The sequence below is a fragment of the Trachymyrmex cornetzi genome, unplaced genomic scaffold, assembly GCF_001594075.2.
Source record: "Trachymyrmex cornetzi isolate Tcor2-1 unplaced genomic scaffold, Tcor1.1 scaffold579, whole genome shotgun sequence".
NCBI classification, from domain to species: Eukaryota; Metazoa; Arthropoda; class Insecta; order Hymenoptera; family Formicidae; genus Trachymyrmex; species Trachymyrmex cornetzi.
This window is the reverse complement of record NW_017299892.1, coordinates 1,085,755-1,107,870: the sequence shown is the minus strand read 5'-3', so window position 1 is coordinate 1,107,870 and position 22,116 is coordinate 1,085,755. Positions and strand designations below refer to the sequence as shown.

The following is a 22,116-nucleotide window of genomic DNA, read 5'->3' as shown; positions in this document are numbered from 1 at the left end:
TGGACTTTAGACTCTAGATTACGATCTCGATAAATCGTAGAATCAGACAGTCCGGGTGGAAAATTTCGTATCCCGAATCAAGATTATCGAGTTGGCGCCGGACATGTTTCGCGTGAAATGCAATCTCCAGGGATTTTCCTCAAGGCCTGACGACTCGCGACGAAGATAAAGCACCGGAAGACGATAAAAGGGCTATCGCTCGCGTGCCAGCGGAAACTGTGTTCCCGCCCTCGGCTACACAAGTCTAGCCCCAAATAAAAGGATGAAATCTCGGCTCCCCATTTATGTCTTCGCCGCGTTTAATTGCGCAAATCCAATTTTCTTCTTTGTCGGAAACATCCTTGCGCAGCTTCGCAACGCTATCATTGTTGTGGTTATTGTGTGAAGTAGCGTGAAACCGGAAGTATCTAAAACCACATAATCTGTGTATTATTCCGAAGTAGAGGCGGTGTTTGCTCTTGAAATAAAATACATCTTTCTAATTTTCTCGCAATAAAATCTAATATTGATTTCTCGTTAATTCACTGTGCGCGAGTTACGTACATGCATGTGCATCCCATATATTCGCATAAAGATGAAGTGTTCTTCGATAATATTGTTGCTATTCGCTTTCTTCGGCCAGTACATCATTTGCTCTTGGCAGGTGCAGAGTAAGCAAAAATAATTAAAATAACAAGTATTTTTAATTTTAAAAAATTAGAATTTAAATGAAGTATATAGGATAAAACAATAAAGCGATATTGTGACTTGCAATGAACGTAATATTTTCCTATAAAATCATGACAGGAAAAAATTTTTTGTTTTTTAACAAAACTATAAGTTGAAGCATTTCTTAACAGCAACCAAATATTTTATTTATGTAACAAATAATTTAGTTGTTTCTGTGAATTTTTTTGCTTTGTAAATAATAAAGTATTTGTTTATACCGACTAAACTGTTTAGTTGGTATAAATAAATATTTTTGTTTATTTATAAAAGAAAAAAATGGCTATAAAACAGAAAAAATATATTTTACAGACGCAACTGAATTTTTGTTATACTCGTATAAATGAAATATTTGGCTGCTGTTAAAACATGGCTCAATTTAATAGTTTTATTCAAGATACTTTTTCCTAGTATAGTAGCGAGTTGTTTCTCTACAATAGTTATTAATGTCCACAAAAGAAATTTATTTTATCGAAGAAAATTATTGTTACGCTCGAAGTTGAAATGTCATTGCTTTCATACACGAATGATAAATTTAGGAAAGCATTAATTTAAAGGCAAATGCATTTAATAATAACAACTAATAGTAATAAATAATAATAATAAATAACTAACTCAATAAATAATTACGCTACTTTATTTCATTATTATTATGACATGTTTGTTTAAATACAGAAAATTGCTTTATTAGAAAAATTAATAATAAATATTATATACTTGATTGACAATATATTATAAAATCATACTTGTATTATATATAACTATACATTTTTATTTTTGCGCGTTTACTATATATCTTATATTATTATTATCTAATCTTGTTACATTAAAGAATGTTGGAGTTTTATAAAATGATAACCTGAGATATTTTTATATTCCGGCGAAAAAGTGTAAATTATTGTAAAATATTTTTTTACACATTTATTATTTGACATATTTTTTTCTGTTTTAGTAACTATTTTTTACGAACATTAAATATGCAATTCCATCAAAAACACGCAATTAAAAAACATCATATAAAATCCTTATTTTTTAGAAATACTGTCATAATAAATTACTTATCATGTTTATTCTGTTTAATATTTGCTTAGTATCTATTTACTTTTCTTTAATCACAGAAAATTGTGATTAAATTCATATTTATAATGTTTCCAAATACTATTTAGAAAAAAATTAATAATATACAATATGTGCTAAATAATAGTGGTTTTAATTAGGATATAAAAACACTTACAGACCTATTCTGTAATTCTTAACATAAATTTCATTATCATTATTACGCAGCTGCTCAGCTCTTTTACTATATATGGTAAAAAAATAACTGCGCAGCAGCGTTATAACGATAACGAAACATGTATTAAGAGTTACAGAATAGGCCTGCAGGAGCAAGCTATATGTAAAGAAGAAATCAGGTGATTATTCTTGGATTAACAGTGTTTCGTAATAATAATTTTCTTTCAGGAGGATGTCCCATGATACGATTGAACAATGGAAGAATTCGCATTCGAGGTCGAGGTAGAGTCGCGAGGTTTAATTGTTTCGATGGATTTACTCTTGTGGGCAACAAATATTCCACGTGTATACGTGGGCAATGGGACACATCTGTCCCCGTGTGTGTGAGTAAGTAAAATTTAATGTAAAAATAATTGACAAAATTGTTAAAATTAAATAATGCTAACGGATTTTGTAACGGGACGTCTGTAATATTTCTTGATCGATCGTCTTTCTTAAAATAGTTTAATTTCCAATAATTTAATGTCTAGGTGTGCAGAAATTCTCTTAACAGGTTCTCCGATATTAAATATTTTGATTAGAATATTATAAAATAAAACACGTCTGTGGAGTAATGTATAATAATAGAAAAGTGCGACAAAATAATTGCATTGTAACGATTTGCACTGTTAATATATTTTAATTAGTTTTAATGAAGGAATTATTGATAACAGTAAATATTAAATACAACGTGCTTTCTAAATTTTAAATGAGATAAGATGATCAATAGATTTGATTTATTTTTTTGGTGTTTAGACGCGGAATGTCCTTTACCATCAGCGCCTAGTCATTCAATTATAGTACGAAAATTGAATGGTGGAGTAATAATGTTCTTTTGCGCACCTGATTACATCCTGATCGGTAACCCTGAAATTTATTGCGACGGACGTCAATGGAATGGAACAACTCCTTATTGTCGAAGTACTGCAATAAATAATTAATTTTATTTAATTATTATTGCTTCGCTTGCTTAATAAATGCACTGTATTCTACAATCAAGGTAAAGGATATGAGTACTTCAGAAAAATTAGCAACGCAAAAAACTAATTACTTATATAAACATAATATAAGGTTTACAAATTGTAAAATAAAAGAAGAATGACAGCAGTATTGGCACGAAAATAAGCAATAACGGATATTACGAAACAAGACTTAATTAATTAATTTATTCACTGAGAAAATAAAAAAAATAATAAAAACATTTCGACGTTACTTAGTCTTCATTAGTTTGAAAAAGTATCACAATGTAATAAAATAATGAAGTGTGGCAAGGAGAATTGAAAGACTTATAAGCTATAATTTAAAATAAAAGAAACATAAATTAAAAATACAGAAAATAATATGTAAAAAAATTAAGAAAATTAAAATAAAGAAGATAAGAGACTATGTCAAACGCTAGATACAAAAATAATAAGTTATAAGGTATAATAATTATGTAGGTACCAATGTCAAACAATGATTTAGCGTATTTTTTGAAGGTCAATGTTGCAAAAACTTGTTGATAACAAATTCGTCGGTCACAGTCCAGAATCCTGTTAAGTTCAAAGATAAGATATAAAAGTCCGACAGATTGTTAAATGTGTAAAGTTGAAAGTTAAAAGGTAAAGTTTAAAACGGGTAAAAAGAAAGAGAAATGAGTTAAAATTTAAGAGATAAAAATTGAATAAAAAAATAAATAATAAAAAAAGAAAATAGAAAAATTTAATTTAATGTTTTAATAAACTAAAAGTATTTATGGAATAGTATAAATTTAAACAAGCAAGAGAGTCAATTAGGATTAAAAACGAATACTGATATAAAGAGCGTCAAGAGCTTATAAATGTCCCTTGTGGTATTACCTATGGTCTCTTAATATAACCCTTAACATTGAATATTTTTACATTATTTAAACATTATTTTTTGAAATAAAATAAAAAACTTATTTAATTTAAAAAAATTTTGTTCAAATCAAAGAAATGAAGTTCAAATCGAAGAAGTTTTTTCTTTAACCATATAGCAGAGAAACGTTTCTTTAAATCAAAGAAACGTTTCTTTGGGTGCGGAATAATGACATCGGAAGTATGTCGGGTATTTTCTTATTTTAAAAAATGCAATGAAAATATTTTATATTAAATATAAAATAATTTCGACACTATTTATTATAAAATTATTTAAAATGATTTCGATATTATTTACTCACGATTATATAACTCCGAGAAAATAGAGCGATTGTTTCGCCAAGACGCCTCTCTGGCAAAAATGCTTTTTTTAACACTTAATATATGTTTTAATTATAATAGGACAACACATATATTTCAATACAGCACTAATAAATAGACATTTATTAAAAACGAATTTCCACTTTTGGCAAAAATCTTTCAAATTTACATTTGAGGGATCCAAGTTATCCAAACCAAATTTTTATTACATCACAATTAACATCCAGATAACAACGAAACAATTACATCACGGCGATTGACAGAGAAAAGTTTCAATTCTTTTTACCTTGTTCCTTCAACTCTGCAATATTAACCATACAAAAATAGCGGTTGACTAAAATTTTCACCCGGGTTCAAATGACCCACTCATGTAATTGAGGGTTAATAAGTCTCGGGGGGATGATTTAATTATTGTTGCTGAGAAGCTTAGTATGTTACGCTTGCTCAATTTGTAATATATATTTATTTTTACATAACTGCATGTAAAAGCCTTTTTTCTTCTTTCCTTTTCAGCTTTTTCTTTACTTAATTTTAATTAAAATTTTTATAATTTTTTCTGCTTTGTGTTGATAACATCACAAGTTTTATTCGCGTTAATGCAATTTTTGTGATAATCTATGGTAAGAGGCGGACGCAACCGCGCCGACACAATGCGATTTCGAAAGTCCGGATCTTTGTTGGTGGGAACAAGACCCACAACATGATTTTGATTGGAAACGTCATAACTTTGAGACACCGAGTTTGCATATCGGTACTGGTCCGACGCACGATCACACTCTGGGAGTTGGAAATGACGGTACGTGTCTTCCTATGACTTTAAATAACTTCAATGTTTCACCGAAATGCTAGATTATAAATTGCGCAGAAAGGAAATAAGTTGTTTTTCTAATTATTGCTCATACTCGACAATTTCAGGACATTATCTTTATATTGAGGCATCCGGACGATTGATAAACGATACAGCGAGAATCATATCTCCCCTGTACAATTCTTCATTGACTAATTCAGGATGTTTCTCATTCTGGTAAATAATATAATATAAAATAAATCCTTTCAGTTTATAAGTTTTCATACAACTTTAATTAGTTTTCATACAACTTTAATTAGTTTTTGGACTTTTTTAAGAAAAAGTACTTTTATTATAAAAATTTAATAAATAAAATTTTTAAAGTTTTAAAACATTTCTATTACAGTTTTAAAATAAAATTTATGAGTAAATTTATTAAATTAAAATGAAATGAAATAAAATAAAGTTAATAGAGAAATGCAATATACTCATTGCGAAAATTTTTATATTTAGCTTATATCATATAAAAATGAGGGATTTATATAATGTATAATATAACTTATATATTTCATTTATTAATATTTTATAAACTGTTTCAATAGGTATCATATGTATGGTGCCACAATTGGCTTATTGAATATATATTTCAAGCAAGAGGATACTACGCCACGATTGATATTCACCAAAAGTGGAAATCAAGGAAATCAATGGTTCCATGGCATTGCCGAATTACCAAAAGCTAATGCCAGCTTTCAGGTACATGAAATAATTATTTCTTAAATAATTAAATTGTGTCTTTGATTATAGTTTTTTCAATATAATATTGCATTATTATTAAAATATGTTAAAAGAAAAGCAGAAATTCTTGTCGGAGGTTCCATTACATTTTGAATGTTTAAATACGATTTATTTACTTTGTTAATACATAACACATAATATTATTTCAGTATTAACAGAATTAAAAAAAGTTAAACGTTCTTTATAGATTATCGTAGAAGGAGTGCGAGGTATCACTTATGTGAGCGATATCGCAATAGACGATGTCGCTATTTTACAAGGAGACGATTGTATTGTTAAAAACGAATCTGTCAACGTAACCGTAAGCGATGATGGTAAATTTTTAATAAAATTAATTTATTAAAAATTGAAAATTAATGTATTTTGTGATAGAGTAATTGCAAGTATTATATAAATTTATTTGACAAAATTTTCGAAAAATATGTGCAAAAAGTAACGTGAATAAATTAAATTTCTTTAAAATGGATTTTACGTACAACATTTGGAACATATTTCAGTTTGAAGATCACTGTCAACTCCAAACGTCACAATTTTATTTCAACAATTACCTTGCAGCAAAATAAAATACAGGATATTAAATATTTGAACAATTTTTGCAGATATTCTTTCTGACAATATAATATTAATTTTCATAGAAATATAATATTAATATTTCACATAAAATTGCCATTTTCGTTAAAATTTTTTTTGACAATATGACAGTAATTTCTATGTACGTATAGAAATGTGATTAATTTCTATGGATATCAATATAATTTTTTATAGAAATTAATATCTAGAAATTAATGTCATTATTAAAAAATTATGTATGTATAGAAAGAAAAATAGACTGTATAAATATATATTCGGGAAAATCTGTTTCAGATCAAATCGAAATAGTTAACGCGCAACAAACCTGTCGAGACAGATGCGTTTCATCAGAAAGCATTGCTACCATCCCGCCATTTGGACCGGAGAGTTGCCTTTGCACGATCGATTGTGCGGAACGCTCTATTTGCTGCCCAGATTACGCTGAATATTGCATACTAGGTAACTGTTTACTATTTTAATAGGATCTCCAATAGGATGTTTTGATAGGATATGCTTATTGAAATCAAATTATGCAAAATCACAATAGCGTTGGATTCCATATATGGTATAGCATTCAATTTTGCAACATTTCTATGGTTGGAATCTTAATTATGATTGCAGGATATAGCACAATACTCGATAATGTCACGGCAGGATCACCGAGTGCAGCGACGGTTGCACCGGTGAAGAATTCTACTCTGACAGGATTTCCTATAAATCCGAAGGATGACATCGACCCAGGAATGTTCAACTTGACGACATCGACAACATTGACGACAACGCGAAGACTTAACACCACAACGACAACACGAAGACCTACAACCACAACGCCTCAAATGAAGCCTCAAACCAAGAAACCGACCATACGGAGAACAACACTTGCGAAACTGACGCAGCAGACGGAAACGAAAGAAACACCTTTCGTAACCCAGATAAAAACTTCGACAACGAAATACATAGAACTTCAAGATCGATCTGGTATATTTATTTCATTATATACAGAGAAAGTAAGAAATATTTTTGATATTAAATCGCGGTGGGACGTCTTGTGTGATCTGGTTTAGTTCTTGAAGAAAGTTCGAAGTGAGTTAAAAAATTAAAATATAGACTTATCAATTTTGAACAATTGCATCACAAATGTATAATGTATCTATACTTATTAAATATTGACTGACCTTTTTCTTGACATACATAACTATTAGCTGACAAGTCGAAAGAAAAAATGCAAGACTTTTAACACAAATAGCACGTCTTGAGACAAACTAATTTAATTTATTTTAAAAAAACTTTAATTATTTATACACATTATAATATAATATGTAATTAATTTGATGATTTAAAATAGCAGTTCAATAATCATATTTGTTGTTAGGATTATGTTGACTGCTCTTTTATGTTATTGACGATGAGAAAAATTTGCAGATTTACACACCGTGGACCAAAATCCAGAAAAAGTGAAACAGGGTAGAGGCATCGAAGTACTGGAAATCGTCGCCGCTGTGGGTGCAACTTTGGTCGTGCTTTGTGTAGCACTTGCGACTGTGATTATTGTTATCAGAAGGAGGAAAACTTATAAAAGAGGAGCGAGCGGATCGGCGCTCTCGGAAGACAGCGATGTCCGTTTTTTAACATCGGACGAAATCCTTGACTTTAATTTAGCCCGACCTACTGATAACGATGAAATGTAGCTTTACATTATCAAAATTTCTCCTTTAAATGAGTTTAAATGAAATTAAATTAAATTGATTAAATAATTGATTAACAAATTGATTAAGCGAGTGGAGCCATATAGAAAACTTGACACACGAAACACAATCGCAGCTGTATTATTTTTATTAATTTTTATTATCCGATCCTTTTATCATTTCTATTAATGGATACAAACATCTTTATATCGAGGAAATTACATAGTTTCTTAAAATGTTAAAGTTATGTATATTTTTATGACTTTTTGAAAAACAAACAAATTTATGCTGAAACTTAACTTTTGCCCTAATAAGAATAATAAATATTGTTGCGAATTTATTATTATATAATATAGAAGATTTTCCAAAACGTTAAGATATTAATGTATAGACAATTTTAATATTTTGCACATGAAGAAAATAGGAAATTATTATATTTAACTTTTGTAATTATTATTCAATATAAAATTATTATTCATTATTAATAAAAAAATAAATTATTTTACAAAAGATTATTTAAAATTTTTTTTATATCTTTAAAATTATTTTAATTCGATATGAATGCATTATTATTTTTTATGCATTTAAGTCGCATTTCCTAATTATTTACTTTTACATTTTTTTCTGATATTAACAATTTCAGCACAGCGACCTAATTCTTCGACGATGGAGATAGCATCCGAGGTAGATTAACCGATAACGTCATTGTGCAACATTCTATTTGGGAAGTCAAACACGCACCTGGGATTCATGTCGGACGCATCGATTGATTTCACTCTGCGAGTACGTCATTGCCAAAATATGTATGCCAAGTCACGTAATTTCAGTAGCACGTCTAGACAAATGGTAACTAGACAAGTGGACGAATTAAGACTAAATGCTTAAATAGTTATATTACATATTTCGTGAGGTACGAGTAAAGGCATATATCCATTTTGGAGGAAGGGATCTTAATTTATATTTCCTCGAGAAAAAGAATTTTTTTAATTAATATGCACACTCCTTGTGGAAAAAACCCCACGAATGTCAGCCTGATAAATTATTTATGAAGCTACCTCTGTAATCGCGACATGTGAAGTTTTTGTGGTGAACTATACAGGTTTGCGGATGGCGCTTTTCTCTCAGGAGAGAGTACCGAGGAAGAATACAAAGCGAATAGTGAATATCGAATTTAGTACGTGCGTGGTCGATTTGCTGCACGGCGCAGTTTCGATCGCGTTTCACGTTTTGATGTCTACAAAGACATTGTGATTTAGGCTTTTACATTTATACAATTTTTACAATTTTATATATACGCGAGTACAAAACATGAAGTTTTTTTAAAGAATATTTCTACACACTATTTTAAAATTCCCACATATTTAGTAATTAAACTTTTAAATCACGACCTCGATATAAAACCTCATTACAATTTATTCAAATTGATTTTAAATGAAAATAAAAGAGAATATTTTTTATTTAAGATCATAAAAAGTTTGGAATTGTTTATTTTTTCATCACTTCTAATTTCACATTACTAGATGTTCTTTTTAGAAATAAAATCCAAATTAATTCCTAAAGTTCTATATACTAATATCGTTAACAAATATTTTAGTAATTATATTAATATTAAACATTCAACATTAATATAATAAATTAAATTAATAGACTTTAATTAAACATAATTTAATCATATTAAATTTTATATTAAATTATACCAAAATAAATATTAATATTAATATTAAATAAAACATCAGAATTACATTAGATCTATTTACGCGGGATGCAATAAACAACATATTTATTTCTGGGAATGTAATTTAGAGGATAGCAAAAATGGTGAACTTTGTCCCGACAAGCTGTCTATACTTCTGGCATGCGGAAGCGTCTCTTATTAAAGAGCGAACTGAATTTCCATTTCCATGCTAATCTCCTCGCACAAATGGCCTGTCAGTTTCTACAGTGAGACTTGCGAGACGTGAAGGCACGTCTTTTACCGCGAATAGCGTTGGGGTTGAGCCATGCTGCCCTTAGCGGGGATGAGCGGGGCATTAAAAAAATATTGGAAATACGTCGCCCACACCTCGTGGTGGCCTTTGCGACTCAGTCAGTGAAATTTCGCGCCTGTTTCACGTCTGCTTGCGAAAGCTCGCTCTTACTCTCGGACACTTTCTATGTCGATTACCGAATTGCGCGCCGTGTGTCATCTCCCACCGATTCCACAAATCCTGTCCAGCGGTGGATTTAAGCTTAGGATTTAAGTCAGTTTAAGTTCATGTGGTGGAGAGAAGAAGGTTTTTTCAAAAATCAAAATTTGCCTTTATTTTAAAATATAAACATAATATAATTAAACAATGTTAATAAATTAATATAATTTAATTTATATATAAAATGGGATAAGCAAGAAATAAAATACAAAAGATAAAAAAAATAAAGTAAAACCCACTAATAAGAGCCAGCGCGGATATTGGTGCGTAGTTTTATTACAACTGGGGAATCAACTTTTACAATTCACAAAGTAAATCCATTGTGAATTGTAAAAGTTGATTCTATGGTTATAATAGAATTTAACTGCGCACCAATATCCACTGGTTTTTATTGGCGGTGTTTATTTTATTTTTTAGGTTTATTCTTCCAATCGTTTTATTTTTTATTTGTTATTAAAGAATAGAATGTATTGATAATTATGAAGAACGCGGTAACTTCCAGAGAAAAACATGAATATCAATCAATTAACTATTAGGTAAAAACTAATTGATTTTTTTTTTTTTTATTAAGACGTACATGTAATTATTTTATTAATTAATTATTGCAATTAATTGCACATTGTGAACTCGAGAATCCAGAAGAGAGGCCTCATTATTTCTATATTTATTATTTCTTCCGCAAATTCTTTTTCCTTATTAAGTTTTCATTGTTACGAGAAGAATATTCACGTCAGTTTTACTGGCAACAATATATCCTTATAGTGTGCTGTAATACTTAAATACGCCAGCTGTATATCGATGATCGCACTGCTTGGATTATTCGTAATGTCAGATTATAATCGCGGCGACGGGCGAGGATTGGGTTTCATTGTCATTCGTTCATCGTCGATCGCATTTCGCGTACTTATACGCGCGTGTGTGGCCGCGTGCGTGTCAATGATTACGCGCTTGTATCAGATCGCAACGTAACAAGGCGCGATTGCGTGCGACAGAAGCACGTGTATCGCTGAAAGACGGGCCACGTGGGTTACACCCGCCACAAAGGAAGAATGGAAAATCGTTGCGCAGTCTCTCGCTTTCTCCCTATCTCCTCTCGCGCGCCTCTCTCTCTCTCTCTTTCTCTCTCTCTCTCTTTCTCTCTCTCTCTCTGTATCTTCCAATTCTTTCCTCCATCGTTCTACTTGTTGCAGCTATCAATAGTGTATATTATCTGCTTGTCACGTTGCAGGGTTGATAAATCAAAAAGCGACGTCCGCATCATGTTCCTATTACCTCTCCACTTTCTTTCACTTCCTCGAATTCTCTCTATGCGGCTATGCCAAGTTCTGTCTATATAAAGTCTCATCCAGAGATCTAGATCGCTAGTAATAGATTACTCTTTCATGATACTTTTCCTAAGCTCGAAAGCGGAAGAAAACCTCGAACAGGTTTTCTAGAGAAATTGCAATTGTAAACTATTGCGAGCGCCAAATATGGCGTTTTAGGAAAGAAGCGTTGTCGCATTATGGAAACGTGGTAGAAACCAGAAAATTCTTATATTGCAATGTAAAAGTAATGATTTTTTTTAGATATATTTATATAATATAATTAATCTTTTAGCATACACAGTTGATTGAAGCCCGTTTACCATGTACCTAACAAAAAAATATCGTAACTCGTTTTTTATTTCCCAATGAAAAATTTGTTTTTTTTTTTGGATAAAATATGAAGTCAGAAAATATGAAAGTATGGAAAAGGATTAAAATAACGCCTTGATTGTGGAGATATCTTTTTGGAGCAAATTAATTACGCCAGATCAATCTCTTTCCTTATTTAAGCAACGCAAATTGAAGAGATTTATAAAGTTCCCACGGAACTTCCACTCAACATGGCACAGGATTGAGCTGTCGCTACAGTGATGTATGCAATAATACTTCCCGGGTGTCACAATACGGTTAATCGTCCTAAAGCCGATGTTAAGCCACCCATTCAGGATGCTATGGAAGGGGAGGTGATTTCAGAATTGCGCTTATAATGGCCGCAAACAGTAGCGAGGTAGGCGAGTCGGTATAAAATCGAACGATTCCTCGATCAGTCACAGTATTCGGACTTGTCCTCGCGGTGTATCGTCATCGTGATCTTTACCGTGCATTGTTTACTGAGACGTAAGGTAAGCGAAACCGGTTCCCCAGTATTAAACAGGATCTTGGGGAAAGCACGCGAAATTTTTTGCACGCTTTCCTTGTCGCTTCCTTGTCGATCGCGATTCTGATTTCAAGAGACAACACGTAACGCACGTAAAGGCAAATGAAACGAGTTTATGTTTTAATAAAATTATCGTTATGTACCTCAGTGTTACATCCGAAGAGACGCGTAGTGTAATTCGTTTATAATCGGATTAGAACTTATCTCAAATTAAATTATTTAATTTTAAATGTGGTCTACTTTTAAAATTGAAATTAATGTAAAGTAAAATTAAAATTAGATTTTTGTTATATGCCACTTGGAATACGTGCACGTACGTTTGTGTTAATTATTTAAGAATAAAAATTTTGTTTATTATTATAAATTGGTGTTAGATATTAATACTTTGCGAATGTTGTTATATCGTTTGGAGAAATTAATGATAAATACAATATTGATACAAAATATTTGTCTTTTACCAGAGATGTATCACACTATTGTTACCATCATTGCCACTGTTTGTTGTTTCCTCATATTGAGAGCAACAGCGGAAGAGATTGTCCAACAGAATCAACAATTTCTGGATCTCGGAAATGTCGCTATCGAAAATCAGGTCGATGGTGGCGCGATACACACCAGGGAAAAGAGAACGTTATTATTGAAAAAGAAACTACTCGGCGCTGGTCTTCTTGGTTTCGGTCTTGGAGTCGCAAAGGGGTAACAAATTTATAATTTATATTCTTTCTCAATTTGTTCTATTTTTATTTTATTGCTCTTGATTATTAATAAAAATTAATTTTGCAAAAAACAAGATATATATTTCAATTATATATTTTAGAATTATATATAATATATTTTAATAATATATATATAGAGTTACTATTCGTATTATTTTGGCCATAAGAGAAATAGAGTCCTATTATTTCCTTTTTAACTCTAAAATTCTTAACGTACTGACGCATAAAATGTAAAATGTTAACACGACATCAAATTAATGCACCTTATTTTTCTGCGTAATGCAATAAATGCCTTTTTTAATATTTCTTATTTCATTTTTAGTTACAAGACTGGTTACTATAGTGCACCGGAAGTACATCACGTTTACCTTTCACCACCAGAGAAGTATGTGGAATTCGTCGAGAAACCCATTTACATAGAGAGAATTGTCCCAAAACCTATTTATAAACCGCATGCCGAGTATGCTGCGCCAGTCTGGTCGCAATCAGACCCATCCTATGGGTAAGGGAAACCAGTTGCTAATCTCTTCTGCCGTTTCTAATAATTGTGTGGTATAAAATACAATCTCTATTATTGTATTACAGTTTAGTTTATATTATGTGATAATGAAAATAAAATTTTTTTTTTAAATACAATATATATATTAACGTTTAGAAAAATTTAACACTAAAGTTAGTTCTACTTATTCAACAAATATTAAAAACAACATAATAAATATTAAAAACAATTTAAATAAATTACTTAGACATTACGATAATTATTCGATAGTCGATTATTATTCTCGATTATTCTTAGACAGTCTTTTTAACATTTTTCTGATTTTTTTTACAGTTCCTGGTAAATCCGGAATGCGATTCGCATTACAGCATATAACTGCGTACCAGTCTGATCTCCTTGTTATACCTCGAAATTCTAGGAACAGCCAATAATTACGGGTGCATCATGAGTCTCAGTCAGGTTACCCAACTTTAAGTATAACAATAAGGATAACTTAAGGATAACAATAAGAGTATCTAGCGTAATCAGAGAGATTGTTATTTTTGTTACCGATGCTGCATTAAATAAATTACAGCCTGTAAATATTACAAGTGTTATTATTAAAATTTGTATTCCTGCTATTTCTGCAAAAAAAAAACACGAAAAAATTCAGCAAAAAACATTACTTTTAATTCAAATTTTCTTCTGACACAGCATTTTAGATTTTTTAAATGTGATTTAACTACACTTTAATCAGAAATAAATATTTTGTTGAACTAATAAATGATCCCAGAATAGTATTAGATAATCAGAATAGTATTTTGATAACAATAAAAAAAAATTCTGATTATGATAACCAGGAATTCTGTTCGGTCTCACTAAGATGTCATTTTTGTCGAATGCTTTTATTGATAATAGGAACATTTTTCTCAATGTATACATGTATAATTAATATAGTTAATATTTAATTATATAATTTTATCGTTAATTTTTACTTTACTTTATAAGAATTTCATTTTTAATTGTGTTTCGTAAATTAGAAAAGTGCACAAGGCTGTGATCGTTTTTCGATAATAAATTATTAAAGGGAAAGGATCGCTATATACACGCAAGAGATATAACAGACAGTTTTACGGCCGTATGATTATCTTTATTGCCGAAGATGTTACCGAGTAACATTGAAGTATTAATAACGAGTATATAATCGCACGATGCATCTGAAATATACAAATATCCAACCGTCTCCATCGATCGCTACGCTATGTATTTAGATATTCTTTCGATAACATCTTTTAACATGTAACATTCATACGTGTATAATTAAGTTCTCTTCTATTCACACAGTCAGATACAGATGTGAAAACGATGGCCGGTAGCGTAGCGAATATCCTGCAATTTTAAGTACTCAACAGAGAAACATAAGCCCGTATTGAATCTATTAAATGTGCGTATTAATATTACAATATGAGAATGCACAATTTGTCTTCCGACGATTTGAGCCACTTGTGATGTGATTGCGGTTTATAGGTTTTTCTAATGTATTTATCATTTAGAAAAGGATTCTATTATAGTCTTATTGAGCAGATTAATTCAGTATCTTGTTTGTTAATAAATTATAATTAGTTTGTAAAAAATGTATAGAGACAAATTGAGCGTTCTAATGTTACGTGCTGTATTTAATTATCTATGAGAGTGGGCATTAAGTGCATATTTGCTACGCCACAAATGATAACAAATGATGATTATGATTCAAATTGACCGACAGGCACCCTGAAAAATGTAAGATATAAGCCTTTACGCTTCCCAATTTCATTTTACTTTAATTTGATTTTAACAATTTTATTATTAATCTTTTATAATAATGACATGAATAAATAGAATTAAACGATATATTAGGTTAAAATTCCTGAAAAAGATACAGCAAATAGTAAGAGTACCTGCTCTTTGTGGTAATAAAAAATTTTAATAAAATTAATTAGAATATTATTTATATAATTAGACCGTTTAATCTTTTATTCACCCATTATTAATATATAATATTTAATTTTCTTGTTATGTTTTGTATTCTGACTGTTATAAATTGCACATACACTATTCAGTTTCTTAAAGTGGAAATAAGTTGGAAGAAAATGTTAAAAGTTAAAATTTTTCTGGATGTAAATATTGAATATGGAAGTGGAAGTGCAAAGGGAATAAAAATTGGATAGCGAAGAATTAATCGAGTATTTTAAAAAAGTATACAATCTGTTCGTATGGAATTCGAAGATGCCTGTCGCATGGAACGCGAATTGCTTCAAAGTATAAACTACTTATATTTATATTTTTAACATTAGTGGGCTACGTGACTACACGAATTACATCGAGGTACGTATATCTGTTGAGTACGCGAACCACGTGTACATGTTTTGCGCACGTGTTTCCGAGTTATGGAATATTTATGAACCCAATCTATTTATTCGCGAGAGCATTATGCGAAACTGTCAAAAGTTCTTTCTCTCGCGCAAACTACGGACAGCCATCGAAAGTGATCGGATAACTATTGTTACGATGACGTTAAAAAATGCGATTATATCCTTTAACGATTGTCGTCCAGATTAGCACCGACTGCGTCGAAGCTGATTTAGAAAAGATCGGATAGTATTCTACCCCGAATGAACAAGAAAACTCGTCGAGAAGCTAATCAGGCTCAACGAGTATTTGATTCGAGACTCATAAACCGCGGATGAAAGTGGAATCCTTTATCGTCCAACGAATTCTCTTTTGATTCGGGAAAATGGTTCATAAAATTCTACTAGTTTACTATTTCGCTTCGATAATATTCATGAGGAATACACAACGTGTCTGTTTCGTTCCTTTTTCGCACATTTATTATTGTACATGGAGAATACAGTCAAAAGTTGTAAACAACATCGTATACGTATTTCGTATTTGTATTGGTATGGATATAGAATTATTGGAACTACCATGTAAAGAGGCGCTGATATAACACTAGGTTAAATCTCGAGATAGGCAAGCAGATACAGAGTCGTGATACTCTTGTGAGTCGTTTAAAGAATTTAGGAAGACATTACTACGATGCTCGCGCAGTCAAATTTTATTTGTCGAAAAGTGAAATCAATTATCACTAGGAGCAAAGCTAAACCTAACAAAACAGAGACGAGCTAAAAATATAAACCTTGACACGTAGAAAACGTATGTAAAGATGGGCGTGAAAGTGAAGTACTAATTACATTTTTACACAATTATTCAAGAAATCATCGGACACATTCCGTAAATATGTCGGATTTGCAAATGGACATCGACGTTAGGATAGCTGCTTTAAGAAACGGACGAAAATTATGAAAAATTAGAAACGGGCGACATAATGTTCACGGTAGAGCTGCAAATATTTGAGTATTATTATCCGGATAAGCAGTATTATCCGGATATTTTCCGAGTATATTTAAATATGGAATTCTAGTTTTTGAAGTGGCTAGCCACATTCGTTTTTCAGTTATTCTGCACGTGGATGTATGAAAGAATTCGAGTACGTATAAAACATGAATTTGCTTTACATCTCTGCTTTAGAGAAACTAGTCAGCGGAATAATCCCATTCTGGCGTGATTGTTAGAAATGATATCAAAGCGAGAGATTAGTGCAATGGAGATTGTCGTTCGCGATAAAAGGGTGCCTTTCCTTCCTCTCTGTTATCAGGCATTCGTGTCTGAGAATCGTATTCATCGTCGTCAAGCTTCCTAATTTTCTTAATCTATTTTTGTTTAATTTATTACTGCAATTTATATTCTTTAAACAACGTTAAATCGACCGTGACAAAACAACTATAATACATTGAGGAAGATTTAAAAAGTAGGTATACATTTTGGATATTTAACTATATCTTTATTAAGATTTTTTCTTCTCTCTTTATTACGTATTGTCAAATGTTAAAAAGTTTAAGTATTGTTGGCACATTTTAATTCAATACATGAATGTCTTTTGTATTAAACTCAAGCAGAACAACAAATCACGATAACGTCAAAATGACATTGAAATGAATCGGAAAATAATTGAAAAATAACTTTTAATAATCATTTTAGAGTTATTTTGACATCATTTTGATATCATAACGACTTGTTCTGCTTGAGAAAAGATCGATCACGCTTTTGTTGAAATAAGAATGAGTTTCTTCTAATATTTACATAATTATAAAAAATGTTTGTTTCACGCAAATGTTTGTTTGACACAACCGTTAGAAAATTGTTAAAAACGAAGAACAATGTTACGCCTTTATAAAAACTTTGCGATCGAATTGTTTTATGCACGACGCTATATGATCAAAGCAATTTAGAAGTTACACTCAAATGGGGACGTAGAAATCAATAAACAATTTGAAGCTTTATCGAACAATTCCCATTTCGACAATAAAGCACATCCCCTAGCCACAGCACGTCGTTCGAGAAGCTGATCGAAGTATCGTCTATTATGATCACTAGGAGATCTCCGGATGTTTACGTTGCACTTCGTCATACGTGTGCTTGACATGACATTACAAACGTTTATGATCATAAAGTAAGAACCTGTGCCGCATAACAATTTCACTTGGTGCGAGAACGTACAAGAAAGTTCTTCTCGTCACCGATCTCGTTTCTATGTCACTCGTGACTCGCCACGAGATTGATTTTCGTTCGTCGACCGCAAGATTTTCTAAAGCAATGAATCAGGAAAGCTAGTTGAATAACTCCATTCTGTCATAATTCTTGTAATTGCATTGGCTCCAGAGAATCCTTAACATAAGGGATTGAAATATATTATAACTATCTAAGTCGTGATCTTACAATGATGTATAGATGTATAGATTGTCCCAAAACACTAATGTCATTAATACAAATCATAACTTATTTAAATGACTAAGCTTTAAATTACAAATATAAACTTTATCTTTTTATCAAATTTTAAGCTAACTTAAATTTAATTTAGAATTTGATCTAAAAGTTGGTCACTAAAATAATTAATAGTAAATGTTAAAAAGTTGCTAGAAAGAAATAGTACTTCCATAAGTTGCAGATAACCTTATCCAGGAGATATCTGCATTGTATTCTGGGAGATATCTCTTGGAAAGTTATCTAGAGGTGAAGAAATTGGGCATTAATCGATTTTTGATAGAAACAAATTTATCTTATTTATTTAAAGAATTTGTAATTTAAAAAATTCGAAAATATTTTACTTTTTAAATGTTAAATTTATAAAATAAGACATTAGAAAAAAGTATGGGTTTTATTGTAAAAATATAATTATGCTTTTTATCTGCTTGCATGTAAAATTTTTATTTAAGTATGGATAAAGTTTTTATTTATTCATGATTGAATTATCCATTTTTTGCGCACAGCGCTCACGCTTTAAGAGAATAATGCCTTTCGTTAATTCATTCGTTATTATAAAATCCACCCCGAAGACCGTGAAAACCTACATCGAAGACTTCATCATGAAATTATTAGGCCGGAAACAACAATATTAATCACATTTATATTTACGTACCTGCTGATCGACGAAATACTTTTCTGCTGCCATAATTGAGAGATGATAGTTAATTACTTCCTATGTAACTTTCCTATGTAACTTTCTTTCTCGATTGACATCATAGTCCATCGTAAGTTTCGATCGAAATATAATTATTACATAAAGACTATATATATATATTGTATACGTGTGTGTACGAGAGCAATATATTCAACGTTTTTGAAGAAGATTCTTTCTTGAAGAATAATTTTTATATCAAGATATATTTAGCAAAAAATTATAAACGATTGATTAATTAATTAAATATTTTTTCTTTTGTATTATTTTGCTCTCTGTCTTGCCTTTATTAGCCTAAGATCCACTTCAAGTTTATGAAATTGGAACTTTCTTATATCTTCCACAAGATACGTGAAATGATTTTCTAACATTAAAATTCCACTCAGTAAAATCGACTTCAAATTTTTGCTTGAGGGAGACGTTTTATGGTGCGTTTGGGGAGACGCTATTAGCGCTACTTCTGTCATTCTATCTTCGTTGTTTATTAGACGTACAACAAGGATAGAATGACACAAATAGCGCTAATAGCGTCTCCCCGAACGCACATTCAGGGGTACATCTAGCAAGAGTATACACTTGTTGACGACTGTGGAGAGGACAATTTTTAATTTTTGCAAGGTAAAAAAGATTACTCTTACGCAGTAATGTGAAAAACCTGAAAACACGAGAAGTACATTACTTGTTTAAGATTTCGACTAATAAAGGAATCAAGTTATACCTAGTTCAAATTTAGACATAAAAATTAATGGAACCTCTTGGATATCCAAAATATTCAGGATTCTGAATACTGTATATCATTTGAACGTTCGATAAATGTTTAAGATAGATGTCTAAGAGGATCCGTTAAATATCTGTGCTATCTGGGCTGCTAATAATTCAGCGTCGAGAATCGTAGATGTATGACAGCGTCGTTGAGCGGAAGTTATCGATGAAACATGCTATCGTTATCGTTGAAGTATGTAAGATTGATAAGTATATACAGACACGTTGGAGAAAAGAGCAGATTGCTCATAAGTCCTAGGAAGTTTTTCTTTGCACCAACGATTATATGTAAACAACACACGCCTAAATCATTAAATCTCTATCACGAATTGCGTTCGTTCGATCCCCTGCCTGCGAGTATTATCAGACATCAATATAATGTACATATAGATAAAAATACGGAGCAGCAACAAGTCACAGTAATCGCATCCTTTTACACATTCGCGCAGAAAGGTATCGATTCTCAAAGACAAAGTATTGCGATCAAGTTTCCGAGCCAACATTTCTTTCTCGACCGTGATCGTCAAAGGTCGGTGCTGTCAACATTGACTAACTTCTAATCTCAGTTTTACCGAGATCTCTTGTTTTTTTCTAGAAGTAGAGATCTACGATTATAAAAACTGTATTTCAATCTTTCGTTTACACGGCTTTTTATCAATTACATCGTCAAATGCGATTCTTTGCGTGTCTCCAAATGAATCGTTCGTATCCAAATGTGATACGCTCGTATCGCGATGAACGTCGTATCATGTTCGATTTTCTGCTCGTAAAACTTTTCTCGACAGGGATTTTAACGTAACGATAGGGACTCGACGGAAAGGGATACGGAAGCAGCGTGACGATAATTTTGAAGGAGGGGCTTAGGAGTGGCTGGTGGCACTTCCTCGATTCTCTCCAAGTCGTTGGCCGCGCCCGCGCTATTTTGCTTGCAGAGACGAGGAGTTGACCTCAACGGGAGTTGCTCCGGGATTATGGACACCGGTTCATCCGGACGGTCCAAGCTGAATTGCCTCTTGAGCATTCGGCATCCGGGGCCCTTCGCTGAAATCAGGAAAAGTAATGTTATCCGTTAGAAACGCAAGATCAATAACGTCAATTGCAAATCCTATATACTTTTGTGAATTAGAAATATTTGAATAATTCAATACTTTTTCAAATAAAACGTAATAATCTAAATTTTACACACACACACATACATACATATATATATATATATATATATATATATACACAAGGTGTTCAGCGTAACGGTTCACACGATTTTCAGACACTTCCGACAATTAAAAAAAAGACTGAAGGATGAGTATTTATCTGTTTTATATAGGCTACAACATGCGATAACAAAATTAAAAAAAAATTTTTTTCATAAAGAAAAAAAATTAAAGTCAAATTTTTAAGTAGCACCTATAATTTTTTAAATAATATTGTAGGAGTATTCAAGACGCATTCAAATCGCTGTCAAAATATCACTTTTATTGATATTTCATTGATTTTATTAAATAAGTACATGTATGCGTGTATGTATATATGTTCTGTGTTCTAGTCAAAGATTGTAAGTACTGTTGTTACAAATAATGTTACAAATTTGGTATTAAGTATCAATAAAATCAATAAAACATCAATAAAAATGACATTTCGGTAGTGATTTGGATTTGTCTTAAAGACCCCTACAATATTATGGAAAAAATTGTATATGGTGCTATTTAAAAAATTTAAGATAACTTTGATTTTTGTATGAAAAAAAAATTTTTTAATTCTTTAATCGCAGCCTGTATAAAATAGATAAATATTCACTTTTTAACTTTTTTTTTAACTGTTGGAAGTATCTGAGAAATCGTGCGGACCGTTACACTGAACACCCTATATATACGCACTTATAAAATCTCATTTATATACAATATAAATAATTCAATCACCAAAATTGAGGTCAGATATCTTGAAATATCCTATCTTTATATGTTTTGAGATTTTCATCTTACAACTAAAAATTCTCAAATTCAGAAGATAACATTTATCGATCAATCATTGAGTTTGATTTCAAAGAAATAATTAATTTTCAGACTCTTTGAGAAATAAGGAATTCCAGAAATAAGGGATTGATGAAAGATTCTTAAATTTCTTAACACGTACTGTGATACTCATTGGGCGATAGACATCTGTAATGATTATACGGTGTACTGAGATCGTTCTCATCGATGCATCCGGGAGTGAAGCGGCGATG

General features: G+C 31.1%; 2 protein-coding genes across 3 annotated transcripts in view; one reads left to right on the top strand and one right to left on the bottom strand.

Moving 5' to 3' along the window:
- Nucleotides 1-277: 277 nt before the first annotated feature.
- LOC108766237 (MAM and LDL-receptor class A domain-containing protein 2) lies at nucleotides 278-13,607 on the top strand. Of its 2 annotated transcripts, XM_018515403.1 has the most exons (12): nucleotides 281-650; nucleotides 2,167-2,325; nucleotides 2,734-2,898; nucleotides 4,801-4,971; nucleotides 5,091-5,199; nucleotides 5,565-5,718; nucleotides 5,948-6,074; nucleotides 6,625-6,789; nucleotides 6,952-7,308; nucleotides 7,753-7,946; nucleotides 12,849-13,081; nucleotides 13,424-13,607. In XM_018515403.1, exons 1-12 carry the CDS (start codon nucleotides 548-550, stop codon nucleotides 13,605-13,607), a joined length of 2,121 nt encoding a protein of 706 aa, XP_018370905.1. In that variant the 5' UTR covers nucleotides 281-547. The 2 variants fall into 2 exon arrangements, with proteins under 2 accessions (XP_018370904.1, XP_018370905.1); XM_018515402.1 differs by lacking the exons at nucleotides 12,849-13,081; nucleotides 13,424-13,607 and having other exon boundaries at nucleotides 278-643; nucleotides 7,753-8,179.
- A 6,110-nt stretch (nucleotides 13,608-19,717) lies between these two features.
- The window catches only part of LOC108766360 (retinal guanylyl cyclase 2), a 43,271-nt gene continuing 40,872 nt past the window's right edge, over nucleotides 19,718-22,116 (bottom strand). The window contains exons 22-23 of the mRNA XM_018515610.1: nucleotides 22,026-22,116; nucleotides 19,718-20,936 (exon numbers count right to left, since the gene is read on the bottom strand). The exon at nucleotides 22,026-22,116 is cut by the window's right edge and continues 493 nt beyond it. Coding sequence (XP_018371112.1) covers nucleotides 20,686-20,936; nucleotides 22,026-22,116 — 342 coding nt within the window. The 3' untranslated portion in view covers nucleotides 19,718-20,685. The remainder of the gene's footprint in view (nucleotides 20,937-22,025) is intronic.

Excerpts from the sequence above, each read along its gene's own strand:
- LOC108766237 (XM_018515403.1), top strand. The coding sequence starts at position 548 with ATGTGCATCCCATATATTCGCATAAAGATGAAGTGTTCTTCGATAATA. Across the intron at positions 6,075-6,624 it reads CGTAACCGTAAGCGATGATG|ATCAAATCGAAATAGTTAAC; the intron begins GTAAATTTTTAA and ends AATCTGTTTCAG. Across the intron at positions 7,947-12,848 it reads CGCTCTCGGAAGACAGCGAT|ATGTATCACACTATTGTTAC; the intron begins GTCCGTTTTTTA and ends CTTTTACCAGAG.